General features: G+C 32.4%; 1 protein-coding gene across 2 annotated transcripts; it reads right to left on the bottom strand.

Moving 5' to 3' along the window:
• Nucleotides 1-112: 112 nt before the first annotated feature.
• si:ch211-244b2.3 (uncharacterized protein LOC557230 homolog) lies at nt 113-17,684 on the bottom strand. 2 transcript variants are annotated; one of them, XM_056455494.1, is made up of 13 exons: nt 17,508-17,684; nt 16,772-16,848; nt 16,060-16,101; nt 15,765-15,888; nt 13,364-13,514; nt 9,304-9,424; nt 8,885-8,984; nt 6,196-6,298; nt 4,866-4,971; nt 3,080-3,158; nt 2,450-2,513; nt 1,083-1,203; nt 113-803 (listed from the first exon to the last, which is right to left on the bottom strand). In XM_056455494.1, the coding sequence occupies exons 3-13, from the start codon at nt 16,067-16,069 to the stop codon at nt 742-744; spliced, it is 1,041 nt and encodes a 346-aa protein (XP_056311469.1). In that variant the 5' UTR covers nt 16,070-16,101; nt 16,772-16,848; nt 17,508-17,684; the 3' UTR covers nt 113-741. The 2 variants fall into 2 exon arrangements, with proteins under 2 accessions (XP_056311469.1, XP_056311470.1); XM_056455495.1 differs by lacking the exon at nt 15,765-15,888 and having other exon boundaries at nt 17,508-17,680.
• Between the last annotated feature and the right edge of the window lie 809 nt (nt 17,685-18,493).

Genomic DNA, 18,493 nt, shown 5'->3' with positions numbered 1-18,493 from the left:
TGCTTAAAAAATGATTCATAGTGTGTAGTTATTCTAAAGTTTTACCGGAATTGACATCATAATAAATGTTATAAAATCTGCATCATTCTACCAAGTTGTAGTATAAAGAAAATGGTTTTAATACGTTTTATTAAAACTTGTTAAATATACAAAAACATAGAAATAAAGCTTAAAATGTAATTAGGACAGTGAAGACAATAGCGAATGTAAATTAGAAGAGTGATGTCAATTTTGTAGATAAAAAAAGGAAAATCTGTAATTCTAATCAGAATAACAACAAGATAATTCTTATCTTGACCAGAAGTCATGGAAAAGTCAAGGGAAATTTATTGACCAATAACGTGTCAGAACCCTTTGGTCATCATTAAGGATTAACATAAATAATGTAAACAAATAAAATTTAACTACAATTTTCCTCATAAATTTAATTGGCAGTTAACAAAAAACGAAAAAACACCCATTAGGAATAATATAATTTTGTTTTCTAATCATAGTTAATGCACTGAAAAAAAAAAAGAAGCTGAAAACTGAAAACAACAAGTACATACAATGACCATAATTACTGACTGTTATTTTATGGCAGGTAATAAATCCCGTGACATGAGTTAGCATGAAAAAACATCATCATTTCTTTTAAAAAAAACTTCATATCAACATATTTTAGTCATGGCCAGCAAACATTGCATAAACCGGCATCCTGAGATTATTCATACAGAGCTTCAGTAAAAGTAAACAACAGTCTTATTGCTGAAGGCGTCGTACGGCTCTCCCCGTGTTAGTGCTCAGGTTGGTCTGAGTCATGGCTGCAAAAACACAACAGGTTTAAATATCATTTATTTGAAAGTACTTGTATTTTCAGCCAGATCTCACAAGGAAATGTAACTATCTTTTGTCAGTTTAGTGGCTTATAATTCGTACAAACTCTGATTTTTAAAAAGAAGGTGAGGCACCAAACCCCACCCCATCATGCTAAAATGTACAAATGAGATCGAAAATTCAAACAAATTGGCCACTAAATCAAAAAGTTACGAATCTGCGTGAGATAGCGTTGGTATTTTTGATCATTCTTTTTTTTCACGCACCTGAGAAGTCGAGCTCATAGTTGAATCTGCCTGCACTGAAGCTCATGATGGCAGTGGAGTCTTGCTGATACTGAGCTTCAATATCTTGACTTGACACACTGCACTTTCCTCGAGATCCACCCTATATAATCATAAAGTACATGTTTCTGGCACACAAACACAAAGGCGTAAACTCTAAGCACTGTTGTGCATGAATAGAGAAAAGCAGACACATTAAACTTTGTTGTCTCAACAGAATTAAAGGAATAGTTTGCCCCAAAATATAATGAATTCATTTAGTCTCTGTCAAGTGGTTTCTTTTTTCTGTTGAACACAAAAGAAGTTATTTTGATGAATGCTGGTTGCCCTTTGAGTTCCATGGTACCCTTTTCCAAAATATCTTCATTTGTGTTTAACCTTTTATTTACCTTTTTTTAAAGCTTTAATTAAGACACCCAAATAGGTTTTGAACAAGTGAAGGCCGAGAAAATGACAGAATTTTATTTAACTAATAAATATCATCATAATTCATTGATTCATTTAGAATCGCTAAACTTTTTTTAGTTATTTCAGGTTTGTTTAAACATTACAACGAGCCATTGTTCATTAAACATGCAGATGCAAAAATCTGATCATTGAATAAAGTCAGGTTCAAAATTTTCTTTGGAAATGATTTTGAAAATCTCGTTTTATCACTCCATGATCCGGAAAATACACAATCGTTCTATAAATTAAAATGAAATGTTGTAAATAATCAGCCAAATTTTGTATGAATTAGTGCTGCCAAACGATTAAAATGAATCGGGGCAAATCAAAATATAAGTTCATATTTACTAAATATACGCGTGTGTACTATATGTTTTTGTGTATATGAATATATACATGACTATTGTGTAAAATATACATGATATTTAATACAAAAATATATATATTAACACAAATATATATGTACTTTTTTTGTACAATATGTGTGTGTATTCATATTTACAGTGCTCAGCATATATAAGTACACCCCTCACAAATCAATCTTTTAAATTCATATTTTTAATAGGAAGCTATACAATATTATATTTGTGCATACACAGCTTATCTAACAAAATAACTTAGGATAACGGTCCAAACTAGTACACCCAAATTTTTTATGTTTACAATGTAAATGTATTATCTTTCAATTTCTAAATATGTTTGGTGACTAAATAATTATTTTAATAAATATATCTAATAAATCAGTTTTTTTTAAATGCATCAAAATACATTGCCTAAATTCACTGAGAAATGGATAAAAAAATAATTGAAAAAAATAAAAATCAAAATGGGGTGTACTCAATTATGCTGAGCACTGTATATTCATACATATAAATATATAAGTTTTGTAACTGTTACTTTACTTTAGCATAATCCTTCCATTTGCCATCCATGTCTTTGAACTGCCAGCGAGCTTGTGACAATGCACTGTGAAAAAAAAAAACACATAATAATCAATATCAATTTGTATATTTTTCAAATATGTTTTTGAACAGATGTTTGACTGAAACACAAGAAGTTTTAAACACTTTAGAACTATTTTAAAGGTCATTATTTTATAACCCCCATAAGATTTTTTTTTAGATTGTCTACAAAACAAACCATTGTTATCCAATAACTTGCCTATTCAATCTAACTTGCCTAGTTAACCTAATTACACAGTTAAGACTTCAACTGAATAACAATATCTTGCAAAATAACTAGTAAATGTTATTGGCGAAGATTTTCAAAATTAGTTGTTTAAACTTTTTGGGACTACCTATCTCATATGAAAGCTGCAAATTTATAACTGAGATTTAAAAGTAGACATTCTTAAATAGGTAACTAAGCATTATATACCAAGCATAAAAAACCTTTTTCAAAAATCTTCTCACAGATTTTTTTTCTAGACTGAATTTTTAAGATGTAAATTAACAAATGTGAGTTAACAAAAAAAAAAAAAAAAAAATCTGTGGCATAATTCATTTGTGTATCTTTCATTACTGCACTCCTACTTGTTTGTCTGCTGGCTTCCACTGGCGATCCTTCTGACTGTTCTTCTTGTACCAAGTCTATCGTTTACTTGATACATTCCTGTAGACATAAATTTCAACAATACAGTTATGACATATGCAGTACTTGTGTGTTTGCATTCCTTTCCAAACACAGGCAAGGCTTTAAAGTTTCAACCTTTAACACGCCTTTCTTCTTATCAGACGTTCTCTGGCCGACATTTCATAATAAAAACCCTGTTTATTAGTTAGGTTATCAGAACACAACAGACTTCTACATACAGTTGAAGTCAGAATTGTTAGCCCTCCTGAATTATAAGTTGCCTTGCTTATTTTTTTCTCCAATGTCTGTTTAACAAAGAGAAGATTTCTTTAGCACATTTCTAAACATAATAGTTTTAATAACTCATTTCTAATAACTGATTTATTTTATCCTTGCCATGATGACAGTAAATAATATTTGACTAGATATTTTTCAAGACACTTCTATACAGCTTAAAGTGACATTTAAAGGCTTAACTAGGTTAATTAGGTGAACTAGAAAGGTTGTGTAATTTGGCAAGTTATTGTATAATGATGGTTTGTTCTGTAGACTATCGAAAAAGATATAGCTTAAAGGGGCTAATAATTTTGTCCCTAAATTGGTTTTTAAAAAAACAAATTTGAAATGAAATAAAACAAATAATACTTTACCCAGAAGAAAAAATATTATCAGACATACTGTGAAAAATTCCTTGCTCTGTTAAACATAATTTTGAAAATATTTAAAAAAGAAAAAAAATCAAAGGGGGGCTAATAATTCTGACTTCAACTGTATTATTTTTTTGCCCTCAATGAGCATGTTTACATTCACACCAATACACTAATAATTCTCCAAAATCTCAAACAGTGTCCTGATTTGCATGCAAACCAAAAACCTGCCAACGCAAGTGATGCACATTTTAATGTGCAGTGAATTAACATGGACAATTTCATTTGTACACTGTAAAACCCAACATTTAACTTTATGAGTTTAGGTAACTCAAAATTGTCTGAAAGTTAATGCTACTCATTTAAAAAGAGTTTTGAACTTAGTGTTGAAGATAATGATTTAATTAAATACCTAATTACTTCAACTTAAATGGAGTAAGTTCACAGTACTCATATAGATTCGTTTTTTAACTCAAATGTTTTTTTGCAATCGGTTTCCTCAAACGGTTTGAGTTGCCTTAACTTATTAGGTTTTACAGTACTCAGTTGGTTTGAGTTCTCTTCATTTCTCAGGTTTTACTTTGCTCAAATTGCTTCGTTTACTTAAATGGATTAAGTTCACAGTACTCATTAGGATTAGTTTTTGAACTTAAATGGTTTGTTGCAATTGGTTCCCTCAAATGGTTTGAGTTACCTTAACTTATTGGGTTTTACAGTGTATAAATGATTGAAGATTACTGCTGTTACTCGTTAGTTCATGAGCAGTATATTCTAAATATACAGTATATTTAACTTTTTTTTACATTTCAAATGCATTATTAATAAATTACGGTGTGATATTCTCATGTTCAACAGGAGAAAGTGAAACTTCCAACAGGACGCAATTGAAACTAGGGAAGAGAAGTCAACTATCTCTTTAATAAATCAAAATCCCAAAATATAAATATCCCAAATTAGGCTGTGATGATTGATTTAAAAGCCGTTATTACTCTAATAAAAGAAAACAGGTTAATGTATTTACATTATCATTATCAGATTAAGCATAATCATGCTCAGAACGTGCATGTAAACACACTCAATGTACTTTAATGTATATTACCGCCAAAGTAAAGTGTGTAAGAGAATCTTCTGGCAGTGAAGGAAACTTGGCACTGAGGGTTGAGCTGATACAACCTCTCGATTTCTGCACTGTCCAGCGAACATCCCTGAAAACACACAAACACACATGTGTAAAAACAATGAACTGATAGGATAAACATGTTCTTTTCACAGGAAACAGTCCCTCCAGGATTTTGTGTTTCTGATAACACTTCTCAGTTTTTATATGTTCGAATAGCCATCAAATAGCATAAAATCATCATAACACTTTATTTTGATGGTCTATTTGAGTATTAGTAGACTGTCTGCTTAATATCTGTTGATACTACAGACATTTAACTGACTTTAAGAAACTTTGCAAGTACATGTCAATCTACACTAACCCTAACCCCAACCCCAACAGTCTACTAAAATTCTAATGAGAATTAGTTAGCATGTAGATGCAATGTAACTTAAATTCAACAAACGGACCATCAAAATAAAGTGTGACCGGATGCAAAACAAAACAACAAAAATCCAGCTTTACTTAGAGGCTCAAACTGAAATTTAGAAACGTTTGCTAATGTAAAAATTTGTTTATTACGAATTTTCAAGTCCTTCATGTATTATTATAATACAGTAGATTTGATATAGGCTTCATGTAGGCTCTCGGAGTTCCCTGGACCAGATGCTCACATCTCTAAAAGCCAGTGTTAATTGCTTGGAGAGTCCTCCCTTTGGAGTTATAGAGGTATTAATATCAAACCACATTAATGACGGACTTTGGCAAAGGCATTTTAGAATGACCAAAACAACATTTCAGATGTTTTACAATGTGTCCATTAGAGCAATTCCATCACTCCAATTTTTATCATCACGTCTCTTAAAACAAAATCGCATTACTCTTTTTAATGTGCATACTGAAATGTATTCAATAAAAGTGTTTCCATCGTAGTTATGCACTATTTTTATCAGATAGAAAATTTATCCAGCTCATTTGTGCACATAGGTTTCTTTAATTTGCATTAGTAAAATTTTCCATTACAAAATGTGCATAAAAATAGGTGGATGGAAACATAGTGAGGCAGTGGGCTTCATTTATCCTCATTTCTAAGTCACTTTGGATAAAAGTGTTTAATAAATGTAAATGTTCACTTTTTATAAACAGAAACAAAGAAATAACAAAAATGTTGTCTGTATATTTTCATTGCAAAACAACACAAGAAATGTCACAAATATTGCAGCAAATTAAAATAAGCAGCTGCAAAATCAGTGGTTTTACACACAAATGGACTGATTGACCATTTAAATTAATATAATAAATGGATTTGGATGTGATTTAGTAAACTCACTGGTCTCTGGTACTCAGTCCAAATGCCCTCATCCCCCATAAACTCCCAGATGAAGTGAGAGGAGTTTGATGGGTTTGTTGAAGGAGATGCCAGAGTTGGGGAACTGCATGTGATGAAAAGAAATCAAAACAGAAATGTAGACAGTTCTTTGTAATTGTTAAGATTTTTAAAATTCTTCATAAAAAGTGAACAGGAATTTATTAATAGCTAATCAAAACATTGTTTTCTAGAGGTTGTAAATAAATGCCTACTTTTTTTTTTTTACAGAAATCTGTTGGCTGGAGTAGTGTAATATATTGTGAATTAAGAATGTATTAAACAGTAAAATCTATCTTAAATAAATTGTTGCAATAAATGTATGTAAGAATGGTTGTATGGATCATTTCTAAATTCCATTGTTGGTGTTTTCATAAGAGTGTGAACTGTCTGAAAGAAAACATTTTTACATCTTTTTTTTACTTTTTAAAATGTGTATTCTGAGGTGGGTGATTTTCTTAATAAATTGAAATAAGAATAATTAGACTTTTAAAAAAGTGTGATTTTAAAACCATTCTTACATAATTTATTTTTTTTACAAAATAAACATATATTCATTTGAATATTGTCTAGAAAGTAAATACTGTGATTTAAACATTTTGCAGAGCTATTTTTATATTAATTCCTAACTTTAATTGTAAGAACAATTTTATAAAACATTCTTACAACCGCAAATCAAAAAAAGTTAAATAAATAAAAAAGAACGTAGTGATTTCCAAGTTTACTTTGACTTGTATTTCATTGCAGACAATATGAACACAAAATATTTCATGTTTTATCTGGTCAGCTTTATTTTATTTGTAAATATACATCCTTTCCTGTCAGTCAGACCTGCAACACATTCCAAAAAAGTTGGGACAGGAACAATTTAGGGCTAGTAAGCAGGTAAATTGCTTAAATAACAATGTGATTTGAAACAGGTGATGTCAACAGGTGATTGTATTTAAGATTTGGTAAAAAAGCAGCATTCAAAAAATGTCTAGTCCTTTAGAAGCAAAGATGGGTCAAGGATTGCCATTTTTCCCACAAATACTTAAGAAAATTATTGAAATGTTTAAAAACCATGTTAATCAAAGAAAGATAGGAAGTCATTTGCATATTTAAACTTTAACAGTGCATAAAATAATTAAAAGATTTATTATCAATTTCAGTGCATAAAGGACAAGGTGCAATCCTAAGCCGAACAACCGTGATCTCCGATCTTTCAGGCAGCACTGCATCAAGAACTGTCATTCATCTATAAGCGATATCACCACATAGGCTCAAGACTACTTTGGCAAACCTGTCAAGTACTACAATACCACATCCACAAATGCTTGTTAAAACTATACTGTGCCAAAAGGAAGCCCTATTTTAACAGTGTCCGGAAGCGCTATCGACTGTCCAGACTGTTACTAGCAACATGTCCAAAAGCCAGGTTCTGTCATAGCATGCTGTTGTGTCAGTGCCCTTGTCAAAAGTAACTTGCACTTCTCTGATGGCAGTATTAATACTGAAAAGTAAGTAAAAAGATTTTGGAGCACAATATGCTGCCTTCTTTTCCAGGGACACTCTTGCATATTTCAACAAAACAATGCAAAACCACATTCTGCACCCATTAGTCCTGGCTGCCTAGGAAGAGAATACAGGAACTTGACTGACCTGCCAGCAGTCCTGACCTGTCTCCAATATAGAATGTGTGGTGCATTTTGTGCAAAATGCAAAAACAAAGACCCTGTACTGTTGCCCCCTTTAAGACTTGTTTGCAGGAAGAATGGGACAAAATTGCACCTAAAACACTTCATCACTTGGTGTCTTCAGTCCCTATATGTCTTTTAAGTGTTGTGAAAAGGAATGTCAACATTACAAAGTGGTTAAAGCTTTACTGTTCTAACTTTTTTTTAAAAATATGTTGCAAGAACTACAATTGGAATACATATTTATTTTGAAAAAACAAAACAATAAAAAATCATGAGAACCACCTTAAATAATGTTTGCTGTATTGTCAGCAATGAAATAAGAAAGAAATAATTAAGTCAAGGAAAATTTAGAAATGACTACTTCCTTTTTTATTTGCGTTTTCTATATTGTCCAAACTCTTTCTGATTTGGGGTTGTAAGTAAACTCATGGGCTGGGTTTAGCAAGAGAATTTAGACAGAGTATCCAGAGTATGTATCCTAAATACAGAAAAACATCCGTAAAATATTTTGATAATACTTCACAATATTTAATCAGCATTGGGTTATGCATTACCTATCATCTACCAACAATAAACAAAATTAGCTATTATCAGATAATCATTTTTAATGTTAATTAATGCAAATATTTTTACATAAAATCTGCATTTACATAAAATTTTTTAAACAAACAATTTAGACATATTTGTAAAGTGACTTTCTTAATAATGTAGACACTATAACAATAAAGAATTCCATACGTAAATGTTGCTGTCAATTTAACTATAAATAGTTTTACAAAATATTCTTACAACAATATGTACATTGAGTTTCTGAAGACTGTAAGCAGGATATGATATAAAATCATCCAAATATGAATTATTGCCTTTAATGCAAAAATGTGGTTGGATTTGCAAACAGTAACTCATAAAGACCCATTCTGAACAAAACTAAACCGAAGACATTTATATCACAGATAGAACTAATGAAATTATACCTGTTTTGAAAACTGTTGTTGATCGCAACGATTGTGTTGAATTTTGGCCGTCGTCTCACTTTCCTTGTCAAGTATGTGGACAGATTGGTTTGAGTCATGGCTAAAACATGCAATAAAAATGTTTTTATTAAATCAACGCAATCTCACGACAAATTCATAATTTTTTTTTAATTTAGTGGCTAAATCGTATTCATTTGTATAATCTCATTCAAACTTTTTTATATGATTTGCTCATCCTTCCTAATGAGGGGTAGGTTTAGGGGTGGGGTTTGTTTTCATATAAATGAAATTGTATGAGTTTGTACGAATTAGCCTCTATTTTGACAATGTGTAAAGTAGTTGTTTCCCATGAGATTAAATTAAATTTCAACAATTCAATTTTTTTCATGTGTAAAGATCAGTCTATTTTGTCAAATTACCATTAAAGTCCACGTTGTAAGTCATATTTCCTACAGTAAACTGAACTGAGCCGCTTGGGTTGCTGTTAAAGTGCTGCTCAATAAAATCACTGCCAATCGAAGATGTTCTTCCACCCCATCCCTGCAGAAATTACAGATATTAAAACAAAAATGAAGACATTAGAAAGATGCTACATTATACAGTTAAAGTCAGAATTATTAGCCACCCTGAATTACTAACCCCGTTTATTTTTTTCCCCCAATTTCTGTTTAACGAAGAGCAGATTTTTTCAACATATTTCTAAACATAATAGCTTTAATAACTCATTTCTAATAATATTTTTAATATTTTTCAAGATACTTTTATACAGCTTAAAGTGACATTTAAAGGCTTAACTAGCTTAATTAGGGTAACTAGGCAGGTTAGGGTGATTAAGCAAGTTATTGTATAACGATGGTTTGTTCTTTAGACTAACGAAAAAAAAAATCTAGCTTAAAGGGGCTAATAATTTTGACCTTAAAATGGTGTTAAAAAATTTATAACGGCTTTTATTCTTACCGAAATAAAACAAATAAGACTTTCTCCAGAACAAAAAATATTATCAGATGTACTGTGAAAATTTCCTTGCTCTGTTAAACATCATTTGGGAAATATTTAAAAAGAAATAAAAATTCAAAGGGGGCTAATAGTTCTCACTTGAACTGTATATGTGTGATGGTTTAGTTGACCGCTGCCTAGTTTCAAATGTATACACTACTGGTCAAATGTTTCGGATCAGTACGATTTTTAAATGTCTTTAAAAAAACATTTTTTTACTCAGCAACAATGTTTAAAACAAAAATGTTTTTAAAATACAGTAAACTGTAAAATTGTGTATGTAAAGACATTTATAATGTAAAATTATATTTTATTCAAATAAATGCTGTTATTTTATTCTTTCTTTTCATCAAAGAATCCTAAAAATAAAATGTACCAGGCTCCACAAAAATTTAAGGCAGGAAAAAAACAATTGAAAATATGCGCCCAGGGCTACATTTTTGAGAACTGAGAGGTATGTACACTGGACTACATTTTCTTGACATTTTTGTTTTCACAAATCTACTAAAGGCCACTGTGTACATTTTTGACAATATCTAATATCTTACTGTGGCACCTTTTCTCATAAATACACCAGATCCGCAACATCTCAAAAATGTATGCCAGAGCACATTTTCTCAATGAGCTTGTGTTGGAGAAATGTTTTGATCATTGATACATTTAAAAATTACCTTGAATAATTGAGAACCAATAATATACGATCATAACACAATGGCAGATTAGCAAATTCTAATGATTTCTTAAGGATCATGTGACACTGAAATAATGCTGAAAATTCAGCTTTAAAGCACAGGAAATATGGCCAACATTTGATGACTGGCTTGAGGAGCTGGGAATAAGCTGGTATAATACAAATAGGTAGATTATGATTTATTATAAATAAGTTGAACCTGTTCAAGAAAACTTAGAAACCTACACTAGACCAACTGGGAATATGATCATGCATACTAACCCTGTGTATTATTATATACAGTATATTTTTATATACAGTTGAAGTCAGAATTATTAGCCCCCCTTTAATTTTTTTTTCTTTTAAAATATTTCCCAAATGATGTTGAACAGAGCATCTGTTCATCTGATATCTGATAATATTTTTTTCTTCTGGAGAAAATCTTATTTGTTTTATTTTGGCTAGAATAAAAGCAGTTTTTAATTAAAAAAACATTTTTAGGTCAAAATGATTAGCCCCTTTAAATGATATATTTTTTTCGATAGTCTACAAAACACCATTGTTATACAATAACTTGCCTAATTACCCTAACCTGCCTAGTTAACCTAATTAACCTAGTTAAGCCTTTAAAAGGCACCTATGGTGAAAAATCTACTTTTCAAGCTGTTTGGACAGAAATGTGTGTAAGTATAGTGTATAAACTGTCATGTTGGGGTGAAATAAACACACCCAGTCCTTTTTTTTCAAATTTAACAACATAAAAACAGTGGAATTGGAGCGGTTTTCAGATCCACCTCAACTTTACGTAGGAGTGCGGTCCCCCCGCCCACCAATATTGATTGACAGCTGCGCGCATTAACATGTCCGGTAGTCACGTGTATAATCATATCATCAAGACAGGATGAGCGCATAGCAGCCGGGAATAAAAGGTGTGTTCAGTTCGCTAGGATCATCAATCATCATCAAACGTGATCAAGAGTGAGTTTTACAAGTTTATAATGTTTTAAAACAGAGCTTGTGTATAATGATTTACAGCAATTTACTTCAGATTCACTTAATCAGCACAGCTGTGTGTCAGAACAATTATAAAGGAAGACACTTCAATCGCGGTTTGTGGACGTTAAATCGGGTTTATTTTGTACATTAACATAACAGATATCCATACAGCAGTGGATATTACCGATATCATGTCACATATGCGTGCAAAACGAGTGCAAACTTAACGCGCTGTCTCTCTCTCTCTCTCTGTGTGTGTGTCTGCTGAAGGATAAGCATTTTATTAAGCTTTGTTAGTAAGTACATAGTAAATATAGACTATTAAAGGGTTAACTGCTATATTAGGTGCACAAAGTATAAAGAAATGTTACAGGATGCTAGCGCATCCTGTTATCGGGTGGGGGTGGATGGAGAATGTAGAAAGGTCTGAGAATGACAAGATGTATGAGCTGTGTGTACGTGTTCTGAAACATCTGCCTCAAAAGGTGAACTGTTAAGAGAAGATACACAGATACCAGGAAGAGGAATATCTGGTTGCTGAATGGTCAAACTGTCAAGACAACACCATATAAGTCAATAGGGTGAGGGTTAGAGAGTGTATGAGAGACAGTATAAAAGCCTGAAGGACAGCATAATGGGCAGGGCTGATACAGTAGTACATCTCTCCTGCGCAGAACTTGTACTCTCTAACTTCTTGCATTCAAAATAAAACTTCTTAATTCTCAACTCAGATCTCCGTCAATTTTTGAACATGCAATGGACCATTTGAGTCCTACACTGCATGTCTGAGCTATGTGTGTGTGTGTGTCTGTGTGTGTATGTGTCTGCGCTATGTGTTTGTGTCCTTGCTGTGTGTGTGCGTGAACTTTGTAATGACATTGTGTGTGACTCATTGTTGCAACTCCACAAAAAAAATGCATCAAATACTGATTGTTAAAGTTCTTACTGTAGTATTTCTCACACACGTTATGCGAGATCTGCTTCCTGAGGCAGCCGAAGGTGGCGATTGCTGACAGGCACGTGGGAACGGTGGGCGGGGAGGACTAGCCTTAAAGGGCCAGTACAAAAAAATTGCAAAAACTTTTTCCAGCTATAATATAGACACTTCAAACAGCTATAATAAATAATCTGATGGGTGGACACATTCTGGGGACACAAAAGACTTATATTAAATATGAAAAAAGGGGTAACCTATGTGCCCTTTAAATGTCACTTAGCTGTGTAGAAATGTATTGAAATATATATAGTAAAATATTATTTACTGTCATCATCATGGCAAAAATAAAATAAATCAGTTATTAGAAATGAGTTATTAAAACTATTATGTTTAGAAATCTTCTCTCCATCAGACAGAAATTGCGGGAAAAAAATAAACAGGGGGGCTAATAATTCTGACTTTAACTGTATCTTCAAAAGTTACTGTATTGCTTAATTTAAAAATTTTTTTCTGTTTGTCTTATTGTACAATTCTTTATGATTGTTATTTTACTGGTTATTTATATTATTTAATTTTTTTCCACTTTTATGTCTTATATGTGAGGGATCTATACCCCTACTTCTGATTTAACATGTGTTCCTTGAGTTGTATGATTTAACAGAAAACTAAACTACTGTAAATTGCAGGAATAAATATCATTCAAACTACTTTCAATAAGGAAGCAGTTTAATTAAATTATAATATTCTTTTAAGATTCTACTCTTTATACTGTATTTTGATCAAATATATCTGGCCCTGGAGAGCAGAATAGGCTTCTTTTAAAACATTTAAAAATATATCTTCGGATGCCAGTCTTTTGACAGGAAGTGTAAGCACTCACCTGAGATCCATACTCACACCAGCGATGGTTATCTTTGTAGTACCAACCGACCTCCTGCTTCTGGTTTAGGGACAGGATTGTGTTACGCCGTATAGCAAGATTATCATCAGGTCCGTCGGCTGTCATTTCGTCGAAGTCAATGTAGACAGCCCTGTGTAATCAATAAAAGAGTATAAAGGGGTAGGTTATTTAAAGCTGAAAATTCTGTCATCATTTACACACCCTTCACTCATCACAAACCTGTCTATCCATTTAATTTAGTTTTTAATAATTTACCAGGGACGTGCCAGGCAGTGCCTCACCTGTCATCATCCTCATCTATCATCATGAGATGTATACTAATAATAAAATAAATATTTATCCACTGATCTGTGCTATAAATGCAATTTATGTATGATTCAAATTATTTCAATAATTATTATGATCAAAATCTCTGTATTTTGCGTATTTGCTGTTCAATTACAGTGTAAATTGAACAGCAATTTACTTCAGATTCACTTAATCAGCACAGCTGTGTGTCAGAACAATTATAAAGGAAGACACTTCAATCGCGGTTTGTGGACGTTAAATCGGGTTTATTTTGTACATTAACATAACAGATATCCATACAGCAGTGGATATTACCGATATCATGTCACATATGCGTGCAAAACGAGTGCAAAGCTTAACGCGCTGTCTCTCTCTTTCTCTCTCTGTGTGTGTGTCTGTTGAAGGATAAGCATTTTATTAAGCTTTGTTAGTAAGTACATAGTAAATATAGACTATTAAAGGGTTAAATGCTATATTAGGTGCACAAAGTATAAAGAAATGTTACAGGATGCTAGCGCATCCTGTTATCGGGTGGGGGTGGATGGAGAATGTAGAAAGGTCTGAGAATGACAAGATGTATGAGCTGTGTGTACGTGTTCTGAAACATCTGCCTCAAAAGGTGAACTGTTAAGAGAAGATACACAGATACCAGGAAGAGGAATATCTGGTTGCTGAATGGTCAAACTGTCAAGACAACACCATATAAGTCAATAGGGTTGAGGGTTAGAGAGTGTATGAGAGACAGTATAAAAGCCTGAAGGACAGCATAATGGGCAGGGCTGATACAGTAGTACATCTCTCCTGCGCAGAACTTGTACTCTCTAACTTCTTGCATTCAAAATAAAACTTCTTAATTCCCAACTCAGATCTCCGTCAATTTTTGAACATGCAATGGACCATTTGAGTCCTACACTGCATGTCTGAGCTATGTGTGTGTGTGTGTGTGTCTGTGTGTGTATGTGTCTGCGCTATGTGTTTGTGTCCTTGCTGTGTGTGTGCGTGAACTTTGTAATGACATTGTGTGTGACTCATTGTTGCAACTCCACAAAAAATGCTGTGTAAATTGCTGTTCAATTACAGCGTACAGTGTCTCACTTCAGATTGAGTAATCCCTTGCACTCTGGCTTGAGTGCGTGCCGCTCACTCAGTGTATGCTACCAATGTAATGCTTAATTAAAATGTTTTTATACATTTTAAAGATTTTTATTATATGTCCTCACTTTCCATATGATAGGTAATGTATTTCATGAATGTCTATCACTTATTTAGGGCAAGAATCTGACATTAGGCCGCACTGAAAAGACATGAGGTGAGGCAGGCAGTAGCTCTGAAGCACTGAAGAGGGCGCGTGTGAGCTCACATTGTTCTTGTTCAATGGTTGCACTTCTTCTATGTAGTAAAGTTCAATAGGAGTATGTTATTTTATGTTTTGCTCTGACTGACTGCAAAAATCGCGGATATCAGCTCAAAAATTAATCAAAATTGGATTTCAAAAACGTGAATGGACGACCAAAGCTGGAGCTAAAGGACTTGCTTCAAAGGACGGGACAGAAGATAACGCAATCATTCCAAAGTAATTCTTGTCATGTCAAGACTTCATTTACAAGTACTGTAAAGGTAAGACCAGTGGGCAAATCCTGTGTGTCTGTGAATGAGAGAGAGCGAGAGAGAGAGAGAGAGAGAGAGAGCAAGCAAGCAAGCAAGCAAAGAGAGAACACGCGCATCTGCCGTGGTGCTGTTTGTGTGTGTGTGTGAATGAGAGAGAGCGCATCCGCCGTGATGCTATGTCGCTTGTTATAGATTGTCTGTAGCATCCAGCTGGGTGTTTTTTGGGAGGCATATCTAATAATCGCTATACTTTTTTCATTCGTCCTTGGCCCGATATGTACTCTTTGTTAATGGGGACTGGTTAGAACTAACACGTTTGTTAAATGTAAAAATAATTATTTAAACTCATTTAATTGATTTTTAATTGTAATTATAGTTACATTTTATTTAACACATTCATTTTTGACCCACATGCAAACAATATAATATTCAACTAAAATGTTACAAGTAAAATGATCTGTAACCTTGATAAAGACCAACGTACCCCATACTGAGGTTGATCCTGATACCACTGGCTCCTGGCTGACAGTAATGGGTCTCAATGACAAAATCATTATTGATATAAACCCACTGATTTCCATTAAACAGCTGCCACTCATAGTGATTACCTAATGATTTAAATGAAGGGATGAATGACTGAATGACAGCATGAATTAATGAAATAAAAGAGAACAAATAGTTATTCAATTAATATGGAAACAATCTAGGATTGGTTGGGAATAAAACAAACAAAATAAAAACAACTTGTAAGAAGTTTAAGTATAAGCCAACAAACTTACTTGTAGCCATGTTCTTTGATAATGTTGTCTTTCTAAGCGTACCTTGAATAAACAATTTGATTGTAATGTAAGGAGAGACAAGACAGAAAAAAACACAACATACAAGATTGAAATAAAATGGAAAAAATTGAAATGCAAAATTGCTATTTAAAAAATAAATAAAAAGTGCTAAAAGCTCCCCGCTGTAAAATAAAACTGTAATTCGTAAATATAATAAACATTTTGTCAAAAAAAACAAACTAAATTTGACTTTGACTACATACAATGTCTAGGTTTTTGTGTTACACTGCAAAATATAGTATTAGTTACTTAAAAATGCTAGTAAACATGCCACAAAAGTGACAAGTTGACTTATATGGACATTGTTCATTTACTTAACAATTTTAAGGTATTGCGCTTACTTTAAAATAAAGTCAACTCATCAATTTTTACAATATAAAAATGTATCGAGCACATATTTAATAAACCAATGGCTTATTTGCATACTGGAACATAACATTTCAAAAAACTAGTTGTAATACAAAAAGATGTTTGCAATTGTCAATGTAATCAATCAACAGGCAGTGAAGTGATAATTGTTATTTATATTTTACTCTATTCATCTGCCACATTTTTCAGTTATGTACATTCAACATGTCATCAAAGTGAAAACTGTTCTGGATCAAACTTATCTATTTACAATGCTTCAAAAAGGAAAATCAGAATAGCTTACCTAAAGCATAGCGCTGATCATTTGGTGATTCAGAGATCTTTAAGGTCTTAAAAATTTCATAACTCCTCAAAATACAGCTTTATAAAAGAAATTAAAAAACAAATAGACATAAGTGGACTGTTCATTATGAAACTCATGACTTTTGAAAAAGTTTTGTGCAATGTTAAATACCTGATAATAAAATTAAGTAACACTGAAAAGCATGCTTTCATCTCATGCTAAATGGACTGGGAAATATGCTGGAAAATCCCTTCAGCACCAAAAACAACTTGACCACCATTTAACTACAAACAACATGGCTAAACTAATGCTAAAAACCATGCTAATTAGTAGTTTACACAACTACAAAATGTGTTTATTTTGTAGTAAAATCATGTTTTTTAAGGTTGACAGTGACAAAGCTTACATGCTTTGGGCTGAAGGGCATGAAACAATTAAGTGCTTTTTAGAAATATAATGCTTTTTTGAGTATCTATTATATAGGAAGTTAAATGTCACCTTAACTTATAGGCATTATTTGCAATACATATTTATTTCCTTAAAATAAAAGTACTTTATTATGGAAACATGACTGAAGGACTTTACTTTTATTAAATGTACGACATGATGAAAGCGTCACTGAAACAGCACACAAAAGTAAGACGACATTTAAACTAATGATTTCTGCGAGCTACGCTCGATCGGAGAGGTCTTGTCATAAAACTTGTAAGGTAAAATGAAAGATTGATATACTCACCAAACAGTTCCTAGAATACGTCGATGTCATAATAAAACGCTCTTCTCAAATAAGCATAGTCGTGTTTCGTTAGAAACGATTTAAAGTTCTGTAGGCTATCGCTGTTTTAGCAGAACCAGTTTCGCTTTCTTTTCTGGCTCATGGGAGGGCTGTTGTGGTATTTAATTAAACATCTGTTGTTGACAGTGATATGTGTTTTGACTTCCCCCATTTTACTGTTGCGTGATGTAGGCCTATTCTGTGTTTCTTTAACCTTGGGTCACTTAGTGGTCCCTTTATTTAGGCACATAACAGGAAAAAAATGTTCGTGTAAAAAAAAAAAAAAAACATCATAAAAGTTCTCATGATAACTATCAAAAAATAACTTTATTTTGGGTAATTTAACCCTTTAAATTAGTTTGTTCTGCATGCTATTGTTTGTTGTTGTTTTTATTACTGCCTTGGATTAGTCAATGGTAAAAACAACTTATGTTGATGCAGTACCATTTTGTTGTGCAGTGACGTACAAATTTTTCAGAATATTTCTTACATAAACTCTTACCCACATAATTATATTTACATACTTTTTATTAATATATCCTGCAGCACTTAAAAAGCAGACAACAGGAAAATCTTTGCTATACAATACATACTCACATATATTACTTAAAAAACAATTGAAGCCTTGCTAACAAAATAGATGACCTGTTGTTTACTTTGATTAAATATTGCAGTTTTTATAGCTTACCCACTGTAAAAAATTTATTTATGGAAGAAAATAAGGGTGAAAAATCAAGGTTGATATCAAATGCATTTGTAATCAAGCAGTACTTGTGTGTGGAAATTGTTAAATCGTGTAAGGTATTATGTGAAAGACTTGAAATAAGCCAAGACAAAGGAGTCTGCATTTTTTTTTTTTTTCAAACATAGTAAATATAATGCAATTAAGATGTGACAGAGAAGATTGGAATAGTCAAAAAACATGTTAAAAATGCATTAGTGTCTTT

Source organism: Danio aesculapii, chromosome 4, assembly GCF_903798145.1.
Source record: "Danio aesculapii chromosome 4, fDanAes4.1, whole genome shotgun sequence".
NCBI lineage: Eukaryota > Metazoa > Chordata > Actinopteri > Cypriniformes > Danionidae > Danio > Danio aesculapii.
The sequence above is the reverse complement of the archived record's forward strand: the minus strand, read 5'-3'. Positions and strand labels throughout refer to the sequence as shown.

What these genes read in the sequence shown, in the direction of transcription:
- si:ch211-244b2.3 (XM_056455494.1), bottom strand. An exon ending in GGTGTGAGTATGGATCTCAG is followed by an intron (nt 9,425 to 13,363) that starts GTGAGTGCTTAC and finishes TAATTTCTGCAG; the next exon opens with GGATGGGGTGGAAGAACATC. An exon ending in GGACTGAGTACCAGAGACCA is followed by an intron (nt 4,972 to 6,195) that starts GTGAGTTTACTA and finishes GTGTGTTTTCAG; the next exon opens with GGATGTTCGCTGGACAGTGC.